Here is a 19037-nt window from a genome sequence, read left to right as displayed (position 1 = left end):
TTGCAACGTACAGTACATACAATTCTATAATCATCGTGGATTTTTGAAACATCATCTCCACCCACATTGAGAAATTTTATACTTGACATTCACATAATGACATTTCGTGTAAAATTATATTGAAGATCTGAAAAATTATATGATATAATAATAGCAATTCTATAGTCTGAATAGTTAAAAAGATAGATTGTTATGTTGTCTAATCCTAAACTGAATAGAGTATTTTGTCAAATCAGTCAACCATTTGACCATGGGAAGTCGCAGCTGTTGGATGTAACAAGAGATAGTGCTCTATTATTTTAATTTCTTTCTGTCGTCGGCCTCGGAATTGTACTATTTTGCATAGTCAAAACCTCATAGACAAAAGAAATTGCCCTTTTAGAATGATAAAAATAAACTCGACACTAAAGACAAATGATACATTCGGCAGCATTGACGCAAATATATCATCAACGTTTACGCTCAGTAGTGCGTTTATTCATTGTCTAGTTTGTATCAGGTCGTTGACATTCTGGGAATAAAATACTATATTATGTCAAACAAGTATGCTGTATATCCCTTTCTAAAGCTTCACATAAATTTACAAACTAATAAGAGACGAGTACTGAATTTTTATGAAGAATATTCATTCTACGTTTTAGAAGCTAACGATTCGCTACACCGAACTTCCTGTATTACAAAATATATAATTGCAACCGACTTACAGATATATACTTTAAAAAGCACCACCCTCTGATTATATTTGCTTAAGCAATGCTTGAAAAATATATTTTTTTTTTAAGTTTAGAAATACAATTCTTATCAGATTTATTACAACATAATTGTGTGAGATTTATTCCATGTATCGATTTTATTCATTCTTCCATTTGCACAGGCAGACAGCGATCACGCCCTTACGAAAGTGCTCGCTACACGTTCCCTGTTTATTGATTTTTCTCTAAAAAGAAACGTGAATGATAGATTTAAGCTGTTATAAAATATTCAAGATATGAAAAAGATTGTAATAAATATTATAGCAAAAATCTAAATGGCTTTTAGTGACTGTATTTCTGTTTTTTATCTAATGATTTTTTTGATTGTAAGTTTTTTCTAGAATTATAACATGTATTGATTAAAGCTCAAAAATACTGTTTTTGGTTAGAATTAATACGAAAAATATCGAGTTTGTCCAATTATTGTTAAATATCTATTGCATAAAAATACAAGGTTAACTAACCAGCACAAATCTATGACTCAGCATCCTGACTGCTGGAAGGTAACTACTGGACAGCAGATGATATGTAACTTCCTTATTATTACATACAAGGTCATAACAATGCGATTTTTGTCACATATCAATTCATTTATTAGAGAATGTTACGCACAATCGAATAACTTTAGAAATGCCATAATTCTTTTATGAAAAATGTAGAAATAGTTATTTTAAAATATTTTATGTATAGTATACACTATATAAATAAATAACAGAGTACAAATTTTCACTCTTTATATAAAATGAATGCGAAGAACTACATATAATTTATCAAAACATTTAATTTTTGCAAACATTCTAACATTTAACTTCCTAGAATGTTATTGATCTCAATAATTTAACTTTCTTGGATTTAACCCAAGATCTAGAATTTTTTTTTAATTCTCTTTTTGGCAATGTTACATATTAAAATTAACCGAAATTACTTATTGATTTTGCGCTTTTTGATATGTTTTTAATAAGCGAATCATAAAATCAAATATCTACTAAAGTTTATTTATAAAATCGGATTTTCTATAGTAATTTTAAATATCTAATTGGGATTTTTCAGTAGTTTGATTTCTATATTTGTCAGATAAGAAATCTGTAGTCTTATTTATCTAACAAATATATTAACCTGTATGAAGTTTTATAATAGCAAGTTGAAATATGCAAATGAGCTTGCTTGAGCGCTAGTGGGCTGATAGCCAAATGGGCCACTTGCTTAATCACGTGTTTTCACAGTTACTCATATAGTATGTGGGCCAATTCATTCAAAAATGTTCAAACCGATATTTTATCTGAATAACTTATTTAATTTTATATCTTAATAATATATAATATTAGATTCTTTTACAACCAAACTGAATCTTATCAACCTATATATTTAATATTTCTAAAATTTATTAAATATAAAAGAAGTAAATAAAATGATTACACTTATAAAAAAAATGGAACTTATTCTAATGAGACTGACTAACCATCGTTCTGTTTATGAAAACAATGACCTATTATATCTAATTTGACTGTAACTAATTGGAATAAATTAATTTAAAATACTATTTAAAGTCTCATTCTTTTATAGGTCTGAATTAAATTGCATATTATTATATTTTTAAACGGTATTTAAAAACAATAATGAGTAATTATGATAGGAAACACTGAAAAAATGTTTTGAATAATTAAATCATACTACCGTAATATAATAATTAAACTTTTTTCTATTCTATTCATGTAGTTTTTGAAAGTTTTTGAAAGTTTTAAATTTAAAAAGGCAGCCTAAATAATTTTTTAAACACTAAAAATATTAATTACAACAACAATATTTACGGTACCACGAAAAACTTCTAGATAAGATTATATTTCCTAACGTTAATAATTTTCTTTTATATAATTGTGAAATATTTCAAAAATAATAAAAAAATATTAAAAAAATCAAAAGTTTTAAATATTTATTTTCATTATATTTCTAACTGTAAAAAAATATATAAAAAGAGTAAAATTTTACATTAATTTTAAGCTGAAAAAAATTCGAATAAAATTTTGATTTTGTTTTTTTTAAACTTCAGTTTTTAATAATTATTTCTTTTTCAGGTTACCTTTACCCATTAGCATATATAACACAGTACATAAACAATATATAAATCAATTATCAAACAGAAAAATATACATACTAAACTTACAGCTTGTAATTTAACTCCTTTAATCAAATACATTTTTTTTAATTTACCCTATTAAGTAATTAGTTGCAATTAAAAAATTTCTTTCTTTTATTTCGTAGAAAAATATGAATTATTTTTTCAAAAATTGCTAACTTTAATACCCTACAACAGGGGTGGCCAACTTTTGTATACATAAGATCTACTTTTTATCTTAAAAATGCGTGGCGATCGACTTGTCATAGGAATAGTGTAAGTGGGGAGGGGGAGGTGTGAAATACATACTATGTTTATACACTGTGTTTCAGTACGTGGTGCACTGCTTGTGAGTCGAGTCATAACTGCATGCATACTGTTGTGTTCGGTTACAAATATAATACATTAAATCAAGTCATCGCGAGCGATCGACCAAAATTGGCTTGGCGATCGACCGGTCGATCGCGATCGACTTGTTGGCCACCCCTGCCCTACAACAAATTTTGATATATTTTTAAAATATTTAAAATATATTAAACAATAAAAGTAGCAACTTCTTATATTTTTACAAATGATTTTTACATAAACATATTATCAATTTTCTGTTATAACCGGCTTGTTTTCAAAATGTATCTCTTTTTTAAATTTTAATTATCATTAAACTGATAAATAATTGTTACATTCTCTATTATATTGTTGCTTAGTTTATGTTAAGTATTGCTAAGAATACTTTTTACTAATACGAATTATCCGCAAACCAAATAGTTTGAATACATTTTCAGAAAATGGAAGATTGATTTTAACGAAAAATTTACAAAGTTTTAAATACTGAAACGGGAAAAATTAAACTGAAGTCGAATCAAAAACACTTCCTATATAAAGGACACATTAATTAAAAAAAAAAAAAAATTATTTTCCAAATTTTCATTAACTATTATTGTTCTTTAATATTTACTTAAAATAATAAAATCTGTGGTATTAATTTCATAATATAGTTTAAACTCATTCATTTTTTTCCAATGAATATTTGTAAATTTGTTTAAAATCTATCTTGTTTGCAAAGAATAAAATCAAGTAAATTCTATAACAGGCCTGGCCAACCCAAATTGTTTGGCGGACCACTTTGATCACGCGTAAAACTACGGTAGACCACAATTTAGGCAAACATGCTTTTAAAAAGTAAAACAAATACAAAATGAATAAGATTTTATTGTTATACCAAGAATTCGTACTCGCACTTGTGCATTATAACAATGACACATGCAAATTTTCATTTATTTAATTGTTTTGGTATACACGTAACGGAAAACAAAAGTTTTAATAGATATATAATATTGCTTAGCGGGCCACACAATTTAACGTGACGGACCACATGCAACCCGCGGGCCGCGGATTGGCCAGGCCTGTTCTATAATATAATACATGATGGCTTTATTTTTTATGTGGATTGAAACTAAACAATACCTCCAAAATAAAAGAATGTATACCTTTAGAAAATTTACGAAAAATTATAAATAAATAATTTATGAATAACATAGAGAATCATTAATAAATTCAAAAGATGAATGAGTCAGATGGTCCGTAATTTATAAGCCATTGAAAAAATTTTGTAGAGTAAGAATTAATTAAAAACAATTAATTAAGAATATGCCATGTTTCTTAATTAATATCTCTGATATTAATTAAGAAAAATGACACATTCTTAATTGTTTAAAGAAAAGTTAAATACCAAGCTACTTGCATTCTGATCTCTTGGAAACAATAAAAAGTGCTTCATCATGATTTTGTTTTTATGCCCTAAAGGCTAGGGTGTGCATTTTTTTCTTAATTCTTAAGCAGAATAGAGAGTATTTGGTATGCGCTTCACGCTTACTAATCTCACGATCAATGATATTCAATGTAGACTTCATAAATAATCCCAGATTTGTTCTCGATGCGATTCAGAGACAATTATGTGAAAGCAAGAATGAACTATTCTACTGCAAATATTTAAAGGAATTCTGGCGTAGATTATTTTATAGATAGATTTATTTTTAATTAAAATTTGCCCTATAAATGTTCATAATTATAAAAAATAATAATAATAATTTTAATCGGTAAATCAATCTTACGAGTACTAAGGAAAAAATTTTATCTATCAAAGTTGATAACCATCCTTATCAAATGTGAACAATACAGCCTACTGCTGAAGAGGAAGAAAATCTGTCTAAAAGAGTAGCTTGTTCGTTTCCTTGACCTCAATCATTTTAACATCTAGATTCTAAACGCTTTACGGAAACTTGTTCACTGTCTCCTCCCAAAACTTTCCGAAACTTAACTATTTTAGTCGAACAACAGATATTATTGTTAAACTTTTAGACAATACATCACTGAGAAACATATTGTTGTTGAGATGGACGGACTATTATGATTTTATATATGTAGACTATACTGTACATATGTCTTAGACATGAAATGTTTCTACGTTTGTCAATCTCTTCACCGGAATTACAGTTTTCTTGTAGCTATATATATCTAGAAAGAACATATTTCTATAGTAAAATATTGTAGAATTTTCTATGAAATCGCGGAAATTCAACTTATTTTCTTTATTTATAAAAACAAAGTAACCTATAGTTTATTTGGCATCAATGAAAAAACACACAAGACTTCGCTTTTATTCATTTGTTTCATCTTCCCAGTTTTACTTTCTGTAATGTAATAAATCTTGTAAATAAAATAAAATAAATATTTCTTTCAACATTTTTTGTATGTTAATATTATTTTTAGCATAAATAAACCTTTATATAAGCAAAGTCAACACTGTATTTTAAATAAACTCATGTTTTCATCATTAAATTTTTAAAAAGTGTAATCAAAAAGTTATTACAGATTTCACTCCTTGACAAGTTTAAAATATTTCATTAGAAAAATTCAGAAATTGTTCAACCTACTCTTCTTTTAAATATAAATGGCAATAACGAGTTTCCATATCTTATAAATATGTGGCTATTATTATATATGATCTTTGTCAATTTATATCTATTTAAATTATTTGTTCTTTAAAAATTAAACAATGCGACAATCTTCTCATTGTAAAGTTAGCCTAATAACTATTCATGACGTTGGCGTTATTAGATAATCACCAATTAAGATCAACAAGAATCATTTGAAATCGATGGTTACAAGAGTTAATAAAATATATCTTCTATCAGTTTTCATAAAAGTTTATTTTAAAATGTTATATTTTTGTCGTTATTGTTTTATTTGATGTCATCTTAGAAATGTTGCTAATTTTTGAATATTCCATTCATTTTCTTTAAATATGAGGTAGAAGAGTCATAAGAATATTTTGTTTTAATCATTAATTAATGTAAAATTCCAGATTCTTATATTTATCAAATGCTGCAATTGCTAATTTATGTGACATCCTCCTTTCATCTCTCAACTACTAATTAAGTTATAACAACCTTGTTTATTTCTATAACGTTCTACAAGTATTTATCTTATTTTCTAAATTTAACATTATAATTCCCAAATTACTGCCTAACTGTAAAGTTTTAATCATAGAATCATCTTTATTAATCGATTAATGAATCCAATGACTAATGTTTGGTCTAGCTTTCCTCAAGGACAGAAGTTTTCTAACTTGATCGTAGACTAAATAGTCTACAGGTTTAATAATGAAGTCTACTTAGAACTATCCATGAATAAGGGCGTGTTCGAAAAATGTAACCGGATTAGATTGGTTACATTTAGAAAATCTTTAAAGATGATAATGACTAAAATAAAACATTTAAAAATATTTCCTATTTTGTATTAAATGCGTGTTTTGTTTTGATAGATCGATTAAACAGACTAAAATATATCTATAACTACTATTGACATTTTTATATAATACACTTCCGATTTAATTTCATTTCTTTTAATGAAATTATTCCACCGAAACTCACGAATTCATTTAAAAAATAAAATAAATGTGTTAATATATTTTATACTTGGTATCGGGCCTTCGAGAGCTTGTATGGGGTGATAGCCGCCATGTAATCAATCGATAGCAATATCGACTGAAGCAAAAAAGCATTCGATATTTATAAAAAATTTAATGAATTACTTGCGACACTATCGAATATTTTTAAAACAGAAAAGGGAAAACAAAGCATATACACACTTTATTCTACTTTTGATGTATGTACTAGTTACCAAAGTCATATTTAAACTAATTTTTTCGTTTTTAGAATGTACATTTCTTTACTCTTTTCGACTACAAGCGATTTTTATTCATTTATTTATTTTGAAGATCGTATTAATATTAGATGCTTTGAAGTACCAATATTCCAACCACGCATTAGTACTTCACCGTGAAGTTGTATAGCATTAGATTCAGACATTCCTATTTCTCTCAGAATCTAATGACTTTTCTTTACACTAATCGGTACGTGCAAATACTGCCAAAGAGAGGAAGTTAATCCCTCCTTCATGACTAGAACTGCCCCTCAGGAGCAGTTCTAATGATGATCCTAGTCGAAACAATATAGTATTGTCCTATTAAATTATTCGGCATTTCATAGTCAACCGGGTCAATATGTTTATCAGGATTTTAATGTTTTAAGTGCGTAACACGATACAGTATTTTAATAAGATATAAAGTAATAATTTTTGATAATGATCTAGATTTAATACATTTATTAGGCTAATTTATTATTAGAAAGCTATCAACTATAATATCAAAATTTTCACTTAGTCCTCATTTCTATTTTAAAATGTTTTATAATTATCTTGAGATTTAGATTAGTCTACATAATCGTCATCCATAAATTGAATTGATAAAAATATAAATATAGGCTATATAAATTATCTTTCATTTTTGTGATCTATGTAACATTTAATAATTAAATAGTTCACTTAATATTGCTCTTAATTTTTCATTATTCAGATATAATTGTATATAACCATTTGCAATTAAATAAGAAAAAGCAATCATATTTAATGTTTTTCTTTGAAATTTCAAGGGCAGATAACGATTCTCAACAGTCTTGGCATTTTTATGAAAAGTATTAATATTTACACGAATAAAATGATCAATCATCGATGGATATTCAAAAAGTAAGATACTCTTTAAGTATTCTTTTTAAAATTATGCATCGCCATTATGTTTATACATAACTACGAAAAACGATAGCGAATACTTGAACTTTATAACCTCTTTTTTTAATTTTTAATTATTATATTACTGTAGGAACAAATGGGCCACTCAAATGTAAAAAGAAAATCTAATGATCTAAACAGCTGGTAATATTTATTTCCAAATATGACAGTTTGTTTGAAAAGCCTTGTTTCAAAAACAGAATTTCCAGAATACACCCTTAACTCGTTAAATATTTTAAAGCCCGCCTATATATAGACAATACAAAAGGAAATGTCCAAATACGAGAAGTTATTATAATTTTTTAAATAGAAAAAATAAATAAAAATACCGAATTCTATACGATTTAATATTAGTATTAGTATAATTCTAATACTTTAAATGTAATTTCAAATTTCAAATAGAATAATTTTTGTTATTTGAAATTTATTTCGATTATAAACAGATAATTGTCTAAATACCAGGAAATCTCATCTCGGCCTATCCCGTAAAGATATTCATCGAATGGGAATATCAACATTGACGTGGGATGATAACTTCTCGTTTGTCATGATAACCAGAAGTTCTTTTTTAACATTTGTTAAGATGATGATTTAACCACGATATACTCAAAGTTTAATTTGATTAAAAGAATTTGGAAATAAAAAATGAAATATTAGGAAATATTTATCCGCTTAGATCAACTGTATTTTAAATAATTAAATAACATTCATCTATTAAACGTTAATAGATTATTTGTTAACAGCATAGAGATTTCTCAAAATATTTTTCATTTTTATATCGTTCGGAATATTGCGATATCACTATCTAAAGCTATTTAAAAACATTCATTATAAATTTTGTTATTAAATATGTCTTAAATGCCGTATGAAGTTTTAAACGCGCAATTCGGATTAAGATAATGCTTATATTCACCTCCAAAAATATTGAGTAGTCTTGGCTAATTTTATAATGTCTAATACAATGTATAAAGTTTGCTTGTTGTTCATACATTTGGATGAAGTTCGAGCAAATGCAATGAAACTTTTCTGAGTCCACCCTGTTGTCAAAGTGGAGACCAACAACTTTTTGTATTTGTAGACTAAAACTTCATCCCTCCGCCTGTAATAAGCCCCGTCTATCTGATTGGAGTGATTGCGGCTTCGAAATAGGAGAATTACTAAATAGCATATTACGAACAATCACAAAAATTGTATTTAGGAGTTATGGAGGAATGCTAAATTTGAATCTGGAGTCTAGGAGTCTATTAGCTTCAAGATCTTATTGGTTCTCTAAAACCAGATAGAATTCAGCTGCTGCTAAGAAAGCGATCAATAAAAATTGTATTTTCGAAAGCTAGTCACGTATTAGTTTTACAGGCGGTAAATTTGAGTCTAGAGTCCATTCATCTTAACAGACCAGAAGTAGATAGAGATAGCTGCGAAAATATTTCTGTCTAGGATAATCTCAGTCATTAAAAATTTCTAAAAACGATATTCAAAATCTTATATCCAGAGAAATATTCTAAATGAAATTATATATTACAGTGGAAAATAGGCAATCTTCATTTCATGAAAATAGAAATTTTCCCGAAAATAATTATAATAATATTAATATTAATAGAGAGTGACAATAAAAGCAAAAATGATACTATTTTCATTGATAGAACACGATAATCACGTTTTGTTTAGTACAATCCGTTACATTTTAATGGTTAAATGATAGCATTTTTAAATAGTATTGCAAATTCAATTTCTTGGCAATGCCAGATACTTCCGTTAATACATTAAATAATACAGAATGTATAAATCTAATATAACAAATAACCAAACACGTATTTTAAAAACTAATTTTTAAAAAATATCTTCAGTTAAGTAATTAATAAGCCAATAATGAACATATAAATTGTTAATTAGTATCATACACAATAATAAATGTTCTGGGAACGTTCCAGAACGAAACAGTCAGACCGATTATTCTCAGAATGCTTCATCCGATCTCTTTAATTCACGTCAGCGAAAACTTTAATCATCCATCAATGTTTAAAGTTTAATAAACTCGTCGTGTTTTCATTAGATCGATAGAGTAACGGTCGAATAACTTTCTACCACTATCCACACAATGATTTTTTACGATAGGAAAATCCATAACGACACATGACAAAAAATCTATACATTTTTTGAATCTACGTATATACACGTACCGTAATGTAATTTAGAAATGTATAAATTGAAACGGGTAAGAGAATGAAAATATAATTAACAAGCATGAAAAATTAAAACGATTAATTTCACTAGTTTCCAGAATACTTTCTAACATAATTAAAATGGCATCAGAATTTTTGGGATGGCTTCCAAGTAAATTAAATTTTTGATATTAAAGGTTGTCAAATATTAATCTAGCCTTTAATATCAAGAATTAGATTAGGATTTAAGTGTTTATGTATTTGCATATTGTAATAATTAAATCTTTAGTCACAGAATTCTTCCTCATTCGATGCTGTTTAGAAAATAGTTTTCCCCATTATAATTTAGTAATTCCTAAATATATATCCATAAATTATATTTAGGAATAACTAAATTATAATGGGGAAAACTTTGGGGGAACTCTGAAAAATTAAAAAAATATATTAACGATAAAAAAATGTAATTTATATATAAAATATTGAAAGAGAAAATTAATGGATGACGGTAAGACTTTCATTTTTTGGCAAAAAACGAAACTCTTTCGTAATTAAAATGACTCGTCGTTAATCAAATCGAAGCTAGATGAATCATGTAAAAAATATTTTATCATTTCGTAAATTTATTTCATTTTAAGCTTTGATTTGATTAAAAGCCTTATTATTTTATTAATTATTAACAAAATCATTCAATAATATTAATCATTAAAAGAGAAAAACCGTTACAACTTCACACCAGCTAAACCTTTGTCCCTCCATTAAATGAGGTCAACCGGATATGTCGGTTGCTTAGTCTGAAAGTAATCGGCGTTGATTTTTATGTCGTTTCGTCCGAACGAGAATTATTTTAATTATAAATTTTTAAAAATATATATATACATTCGTACGATGGCGATCGAATTTAATAACGATTTATTTAATACTTCATCGTCTTCCTTCCCCCCTCCAATATGGCGACAATGAACTAGTCGCGTCAGACGACAACGAAGAGGCGCCAACTGCGGAGATGTCATTCAGTAACTCTACCGTTAAAGCGGTTAACGGATATTTGCTAATATCTAAACTTTCGATGGTTATATTTAAATTATTTTATTACTAAACTAATTATTTTGCCAATATTTTAATCGGCGATAATTAATTTAGTAATATATTATTAGAATATAAAGTAAAATTAAGAGGAACGAAAAACGAAATTTCCAATCGGTTACCGTTCGTTCGGTGAAATCGTTTGGTTTAGTAGTGTTTGCGCATGCTCGTTATTTTTCTACATATAGCGAATCCGACCGTTAGTTCGCCATTGCTAACGTTTGTGACGAAAGACGTGGCTCGCTTCGATCACAAGCAAATTTTTATTCCTCTAATAACCGGAATTCTCTTTGGATCGTGAGTAATTGTATTTAGAATTTTATCCTTTTTAAGTTTTAAGATTGTTTTAATCGGAAATTTAAACGATTTTCGGTATTTGGTGACGAAATGAATAGTGTGACTATGCGGTTGTCGGAACGCGCAATCGATCCCCATTGGTTGGTACTTGGTGCAATTGCCTTTGTCCCCTGACACGGCGGGGTCGTTCATCTTTTGTCTCTCGTTTTACAATGTTAAATTTATAACAATTGGTTGATTTATTTTTTTAACTTTTTAGATATTCGTAAAGCACAATGCGTGAATGTATCAGCATCCATGTTGGCCAAGCCGGAGTCCAGATCGGTAATGCCTGTTGGGAGTTATACTGTCTGGAACATGGCATCCAACCCGACGGTCAAATGCCTAGCGATAAGACCATCGGAGGCGGCGACGATTCGTTTAACACTTTCTTTAGTGAAACCGGAGCCGGAAAGCACGTACCGAGGGCCGTTTACGTAGATCTGGAACCAACCGTAGTCGACGAAGTACGTACTGGGACTTACAGACAACTATTCCATCCCGAACAGTTGATAACGGGAAAAGAAGATGCAGCAAATAACTATGCCAGAGGTCATTATACCATCGGCAAGGAAATAGTCGATCTTGTCCTGGACCGTATTCGCAAATTGGCCGATCAATGTACTGGTCTTCAAGGGTTCCTTATATTCCACAGTTTTGGCGGCGGTACTGGGTCAGGGTTTACCTCCCTGCTGATGGAGAGATTATCTGTTGATTACGGCAAAAAGTCCAAGTTAGAATTCGCTATCTATCCGGCTCCTCAAGTAAGTAATTTCCAAAAGCCTTATATATTAACCCTGTATGTTTTCCTTTAATCTTACGTAATATAATCTTTGTATAGGTATCTACTGCAGTTGTCGAACCATACAATTCTATTTTGACCACCCATACAACCTTGGAACATTCCGATTGCGCGTTCATGGTGGACAACGAAGCCATCTACGATATCTGTCGACGTAACTTGGACATAGAGAGACCGACCTACACCAATTTGAATCGTCTGATCGGTCAAATCGTATCTTCTATTACGGCTTCCCTTCGTTTCGACGGTGCATTGAATGTGGATCTGACAGAATTCCAAACCAATCTCGTGCCATACCCAAGAATTCACTTCCCGTTAGTAACTTACGCTCCAGTCATATCCGCAGAGAAAGCTTATCACGAACAATTAACCGTAGCTGAAATCACGAATGCATGTTTTGAGCCAGCTAACCAAATGGTAAAATGCGATCCAAGACATGGAAAATACATGGCTTGCTGTTTGTTGTACCGTGGAGATGTTGTACCAAAGGACGTTAACGCGGCCATTGCCGCAATAAAGACCAAGAGGACCATTCAGTTCGTAGACTGGTGTCCCACAGGTTTTAAGGTAAGAATAGCTAAAAATTTTTAAAATTTTACACTCGTTTCCTCCAAACTTAAATTCTTTTTTTACTCTTACAGGTCGGTATCAACTACCAACCGCCTACGGTAGTACCAGGAGGTGACCTGGCTAAAGTTCAACGTGCAGTATGCATGCTTTCAAACACAACAGCAATAGCAGAAGCTTGGGCACGTTTAGATCACAAATTCGATCTGATGTACGCTAAGAGAGCTTTCGTACATTGGTACGTAGGAGAAGGTATGGAGGAAGGAGAGTTTTCCGAAGCCAGAGAAGATTTAGCTGCTCTGGAGAAGGATTACGAAGAAGTCGGCATCGATTCCACCGAGGGAGTGGAAGAGGAAGGTGGCGAAGAATATTAGCTTTCAACTTCAGCCAATTCCTAATTCTTGAAATTAATGTTTCAGTTCAAAAAGTGAAATAAAAATTAATGAAAAAAATTACTGTTTTCTTCATTTTCCATAGCTCTAGCTCACTTGATCTAGCTAGACTATATTAAATTTCAGATAGTTTGGTGCATCCCGATACAGTAAGTTAACGATCATTTTTTTTTTTTTTTTTTTTTTTTTTTTGACATTCCTCGTTCAATTCTTAATATATAAGAATTGAAGTATAAAAATTTTAATTGATTTTTAAAAATAATGAAATGGACGACCAAATCTCCGTGAAGTTTGTTCAAATCTTGCAAGTTATTTGTTAAAAAGCTATTAACACCTGAAAAGGGGGGAGAAAATTTATCTAAAACGTAAATTTTAAATTTAAAATAGTTCTTGAAAATTTAAATATTATTTGAAGCTGAATATTAAAGAATTCAAATTGGTTTCTTTTAATGAAGAGAGGCTAAGTTGTGTGAAAGATGGCACTGCAACTCAGCTTTAACGATACGTGTGTAAAAATTTTATCACGAATAACGCGGAAATTAAGTTATATCTACAATTATGCGTATCCTGTACATATTTTAAAAAGTAGGGTTATTACGACAAATTCTGATGTCTAATCGTGTGAATGAACTCAGAAAATAGTGTTGAACTTCTAACCGTTTCAATGTTGGATTCCAGGAACTATTGTACAGTATATAAAGGGGAGGGATTCTCCAAAAGTGGGCTACGTTACCGTATATAAGTGGTCGAAAGTTGCTCTGAAACGACAAAATTAATGGACGGTCCCTTACGGAGTTCTAAACTTTAGGTAAGGATAAGCTGTTATGTCTAAAGTACATGTACTCAGTATGATGATAAATTACAATAAGGCGCGCTTAGCATTATGGATGAAAGCAAACAAAACACGTACTGTACAGTACGTCACGCAGACATCATAAGTAAACGTGTTACACCCTTATAAGGAACATGGTGATAAGTTAGCATAATCACGCACTTTTCGTTTAATGACAAGTATTATTTATGATATTAAATGTTCATTCTTAGAGGCAACACGAACATATTAGGTAATTTGCGGATAAGTTTCCAACAGAAATGATTTATTACTCGATCCCCAAAATAATTTATCGCTTTTAAATGAAACTCCGTATTTGCATTAAAATTAAAAAAAAATAACCTAATTGAAACGAGCAGGATGATCCAGATAACTTGGAAATCGTAACTGTTACGTTTATTTTTATCACGAATCCTAGACTGCAGCCTCCAAAAGAAAAATTTCTGAACAGAAATCGTGTCTCAAAACACCTAATTATATTCTCTTGCAGCACAATTTACATAAAATAGATCCTTCAAGTCATTTTTTCCCCAATTCAAATATAAGGAATAATAGATACAAAAACATTCTATTCATTAATTTAGAAGATAAATTAATATAGGAAAAAAAAGAAAAGTTACCAGGGATAAAAAAATCTTAACTGGATGTTTCTTTCTGGTGTGGATAAGGATAATTAAACATTCTGTAATAATTTGAATTAATTATTCAAAACAATATTGTAATTATATGACTTGTAACAGTTTTACAGTTACATATGGGCCTGAAATAAGGCTGGTCAACGTGGATGATGGACGAAAGTTACCTTTTATACTATCTTAAAAATCGCCATTCTCCCAAGAGAGAATTCAGATGAATTGATTTACTATATTCCTAAATGGGAAAAGAAAAGATTTATTGGAAATCAATTGTTTGTTTGTTCTAATATTTAATATCTTATAAAATATCCTAAACTTTCTATATAGAAACTGAAAGACTTAATTGTTCTTCCACAAAACAAAGTCGAATATTAAACTTTATAGTTTCACAATATTAAACAGATAATGTTTTAATATACGTATATGGGATGTAATTTAGTTTTTCCTATTACGTATCTGATTTGGATTTCTCAAAGAAATCCACAAACTTGTGGAGAAAAGGCAAAGTTAATTTTCAGAATTTGTAAAATAATTTACATCTTCATGAAAAAATATTTATTTTAAAAAACTAAAGTGAAGCCAGATCCTAATTTTGTTAAAAACCAATATCAATGTAGTACAGTACAATTTATTTTCTTATTACAGATATTAAATACTTTTGCTGTTATATTCTTATAGAATGTACTGTTTATATAATTATCTTAGAAATTTTAAACATACAGGGTCTGGAAAATAAATAATGAGCATGTATTTATAAAACAAAAATGAGACAATTATGATTATTATGCTGTATTTAAGATTGGTTTCCTACCTACCCACTGGCAGAATGGTTTCCTCCACCTTGGATGTGCACAGTGACAGGAAGAAATACATGCAAGACAAGTACAATCAGTCTAAAATGTATTTTCCAAGTTAAAGCAGCAATGTTGGCTTAAAATTGAGGTTGCAAGGACATTCACAGCAAAACTTTATCAGGGGCTTGTACAAGTTTGTGTAAGCTTGCACCATCAGAAGGTGGGTGAAGCATTCAGAGGTCATCAGTAAACAGATGATCAGCACTGTCCCAGGCATCCCCATAGTGTTATGGAAAAACAAATGCAAACCATAGTTGCATCGTTGGAAAATAATTAAAGGTGGACATTTAGTGAGCTAGGTTGTAACAATCTCTCACAAGAACATTCTGCGGAAAAAACTATACAAAAAAATCAATGTTTTCTACTTGCTTTAGACCGGCCTGGCCAACCCGCGGCCTGCATGAGGCCCGTCACATTAACCAAAACAATTAAATAAATGAAAATTTGCATGTGTCATTGTTACATTTACCTGCCTTTATTCCCGGTAGTGCCCAAAGCGGAACCGGGACATGTACTAAAATTGGTACTAAATAAACTTAAAATGAATGAGATGAATGAATGTGTCATTGTTATAATGCGCAAGTATGAGTACGAACTCTTGGTATAACAACAAAATCTTATTCATTTTACTTTTTTAAAAGCATGTTTGCCTAAATTGTGGCCCACCATAATGTTACGCATGATCAAAGTGGCCCGTGAAACAATTTGGGTTGGCCAGGCCTGTTTTAGATGATGATCAGGAAGTAAGGAAGTTCTATAAAAGAATACAGGAACAGAAGAAAGGTTTTCAGCCTTGTGTTTTGCAATGATAAAGATGGAAATCTTACAGGGGCAGGACAGATCCTGGATCGGTGGGCTGAATATTTTGGTGAACTGCTGAATATTATTGCAGACTATAACACCAGCACAAGATGAAACTGAGTATGAGTGACAGTGGATGATTGCTGGCTGTGATGTAATACCAATACCCACGCCAACAGTGGAGGAAGTTAGACTGGCAATTAAGGGCCTGAAGAATAATAGGGCACCAGGGAGCACTAATATTACCACAGAGATGATTTAATATAGGGGTGAACTGTTGATGCTGCTTGTTCACCAGTTGATAGTGGAAGTATTGGAAAAGGAAGAGATGCCAGATCAGTGGAGGCTGGCTGTTGTGCCCGATTCATAAGAAGGGGACAGAGCAATATGTGAAAACTATAACGGTATATCTTTACTTAGTACTGTGTATAAGGTCATGGCAAGGAGGCTCACCTCACCAGTAGAAGAGAGACTAGGTGATTATCAGTGTGGATTTAGGCAAGGTAGATCGACAGATCACATCTTCACTTTAAAGCAAATAATGGAAAAGTGTTACGAGTTTAATGTGGATTTTCAGCAGGTTTATGATAGTATGAAAAGGAGGTCCTTGTACCAAACTTTGATAGATATGGAGTTCCCATCTAAATTAATCAGATTGGTGCAAATGACTTCCATCAGCATGAAATGTCAAGTCAAAGAAGAGGGAAACCTCACTAAAGTACTCAAAATTAATCAAGGTTTGCAGCATGGTGATGTGTTATCCACACTACTGTTTAATATAGTTCCGAAGAGAGTGATGTAGGGTAATTCACCAACTGGCAATCTGTTCAACTGTTGCCAAAATTTAGCTTATGCTAATGCTGTCCCATAGCCTGGGAGAGCTGGAGGAAGGATTGGGTAAATTGGAAAGTGAGGCAGAGGAATTGGAGCTTCGTGTGAACCACAGTAAAACACAGTACTTGCTTTTGTGTAGGAAAGTTGCTGCAAGGGAAGACAAATACATCAAATAAAACAGTGTCAACTATGAGATGTGAGAAATTCAAGTATCCGGGGTACTGGTAACTAGTTATAACAACTTAAAAGAAGAGATAAAGGCAAGGATTACAGCAGGAAATAGAGCTTACTGGATCCTGATTAGAGTTCTTAAATCCCATAACTTATGTAGAAGATTGAAGGTAGCTGTTTATTGCACAGTTATTAAACCGGTGGTGATGTATGGTTTGGAAACATGGACAATGACTGTGGCTGCAGAGGAACTCTCGAGAAGATGGGAGAGGAAAATTCTAAGGAAGATATTTGGGGCATTGTGTACGGTGGGGCAATGGAGGGTGTGGAAAAACAATGAATTGGTAGAACTGTATGGTTATACTAATATAGTCGTGGAAATAAGGAGTAACAGACTGAGATGATTGGGCATATTGAGCAAATGTCAGATGATAGAGATGACAAGAACTATAGCGGAAATCTGGGTGGCAGGAAATATAGAGTAAGACCACGGAAGCAATGGCTGGATGATCTGAGGAAGATGGGGGTTAGTGATTGGAGGAAACATGCAGAAGATTGTCAAGACTGGGCTGCGATTGTCAGAGAGGCCAAGGCCCTACATGGGCTGTAATGCCGAGGAGTAGTAGTGGAGTTGGATGATGTCCAGAAATGGCAGTACACTCAAACCTGTTTTTGTGCGATTTTTTTTTGCACGGTATATGAATTTCAATCAAATTGGTATACTGCACAAAAAACATTGCACAAAAACAGGTTTGAGTGTATTATGAAGCATGTGTCTCCATTTAGAGTGCTAACAGCATGAAGGGCCAGTGTTCTTACACTGCATCATTACATTAGATGAAACATGGCCTCAGTATTAGGAATTGTATCTGAAACACCAGTCCACTGAGTTGAAACATTATGACTCTCCACAACAAAAATTCTGCTAGAACTCCAATAACATCAAGGCTATAATCATTATCATCTACAACTATAAAGATTATTCTAACACAATGCTATCAGGGCAAGCTGTAAATGCACATTTCTACACCCATTTCTTGGAACACAACCTGCAACCAGTACTTCATAAGAAATTGGTGCCACTTTCTGAGAATCCTCCATCATTTTGCAATACAATGCCCAATGCCATGTGTGGTCTTTAGTGAAGAGTCTGCTCGATAGATGGGGTTGGAAAGTGTTATACCACTTTCCCATACTCTTTAGGTGAGTCTACATAATTTTGATTTGTTTTCTAAGATGAAGAAACTTCTCAACAAAACTTGTTTCAAGATCATTCAGAACATTATACAGGCAGTAAGCTGCTCCATAGCAATTATCAACAGAAATTGGGCTGCTAGCAGCTTCAACTGACTTCCACATTAATGGGAAAAGGTGATTAACAATGCAGGTGACTACATAAAAGAATTGTAAACTATACACAGCTGTACTTCTGTTATGTTCCATGTAATAAAACAGTGATCTTTATATATTTTCCAACCTTTATAATTTTAAAAGAAAATTTTTTAAACCTTATTTGAATACATCAAGATAACCTATGAATTGCTAATGACTATTCAAAACAAGACAAAAATTAAAT

At 30.9% G+C, this 19037-nt stretch overlaps 1 protein-coding gene across 1 annotated transcript; it reads left to right on the top strand.

Moving 5' to 3' along the window:
* The first annotated feature begins 11381 nt into the window (after window positions 1-11381).
* LOC136975287 (tubulin alpha-1A chain-like) lies at window positions 11382-13412 on the top strand. Its single transcript, XM_067270329.1, has 4 exons — window positions 11382-11534; window positions 11794-12337; window positions 12415-12942; window positions 13017-13412. The coding sequence occupies exons 2-4, from the start codon at window positions 11810-11812 to the stop codon at window positions 13314-13316; spliced, it is 1356 nt and encodes a 451-aa protein (XP_067126430.1). The 5' UTR covers window positions 11382-11534; window positions 11794-11809; the 3' UTR covers window positions 13317-13412.
* The last annotated feature ends 5625 nt before the right edge of the window (window positions 13413-19037 follow it).

Source organism: Centruroides vittatus, unplaced genomic scaffold (genome assembly GCF_030686945.1).
Source record: "Centruroides vittatus isolate TY-2023 unplaced genomic scaffold, ASM3068694v2 contig_370, whole genome shotgun sequence".
Classification (NCBI taxonomy): Eukaryota; Metazoa; Arthropoda; class Arachnida; order Scorpiones; family Buthidae; genus Centruroides; species Centruroides vittatus.
Note: the sequence above shows the minus strand (reverse complement) of the source record. Positions and strands in the feature narration are given on the sequence as shown.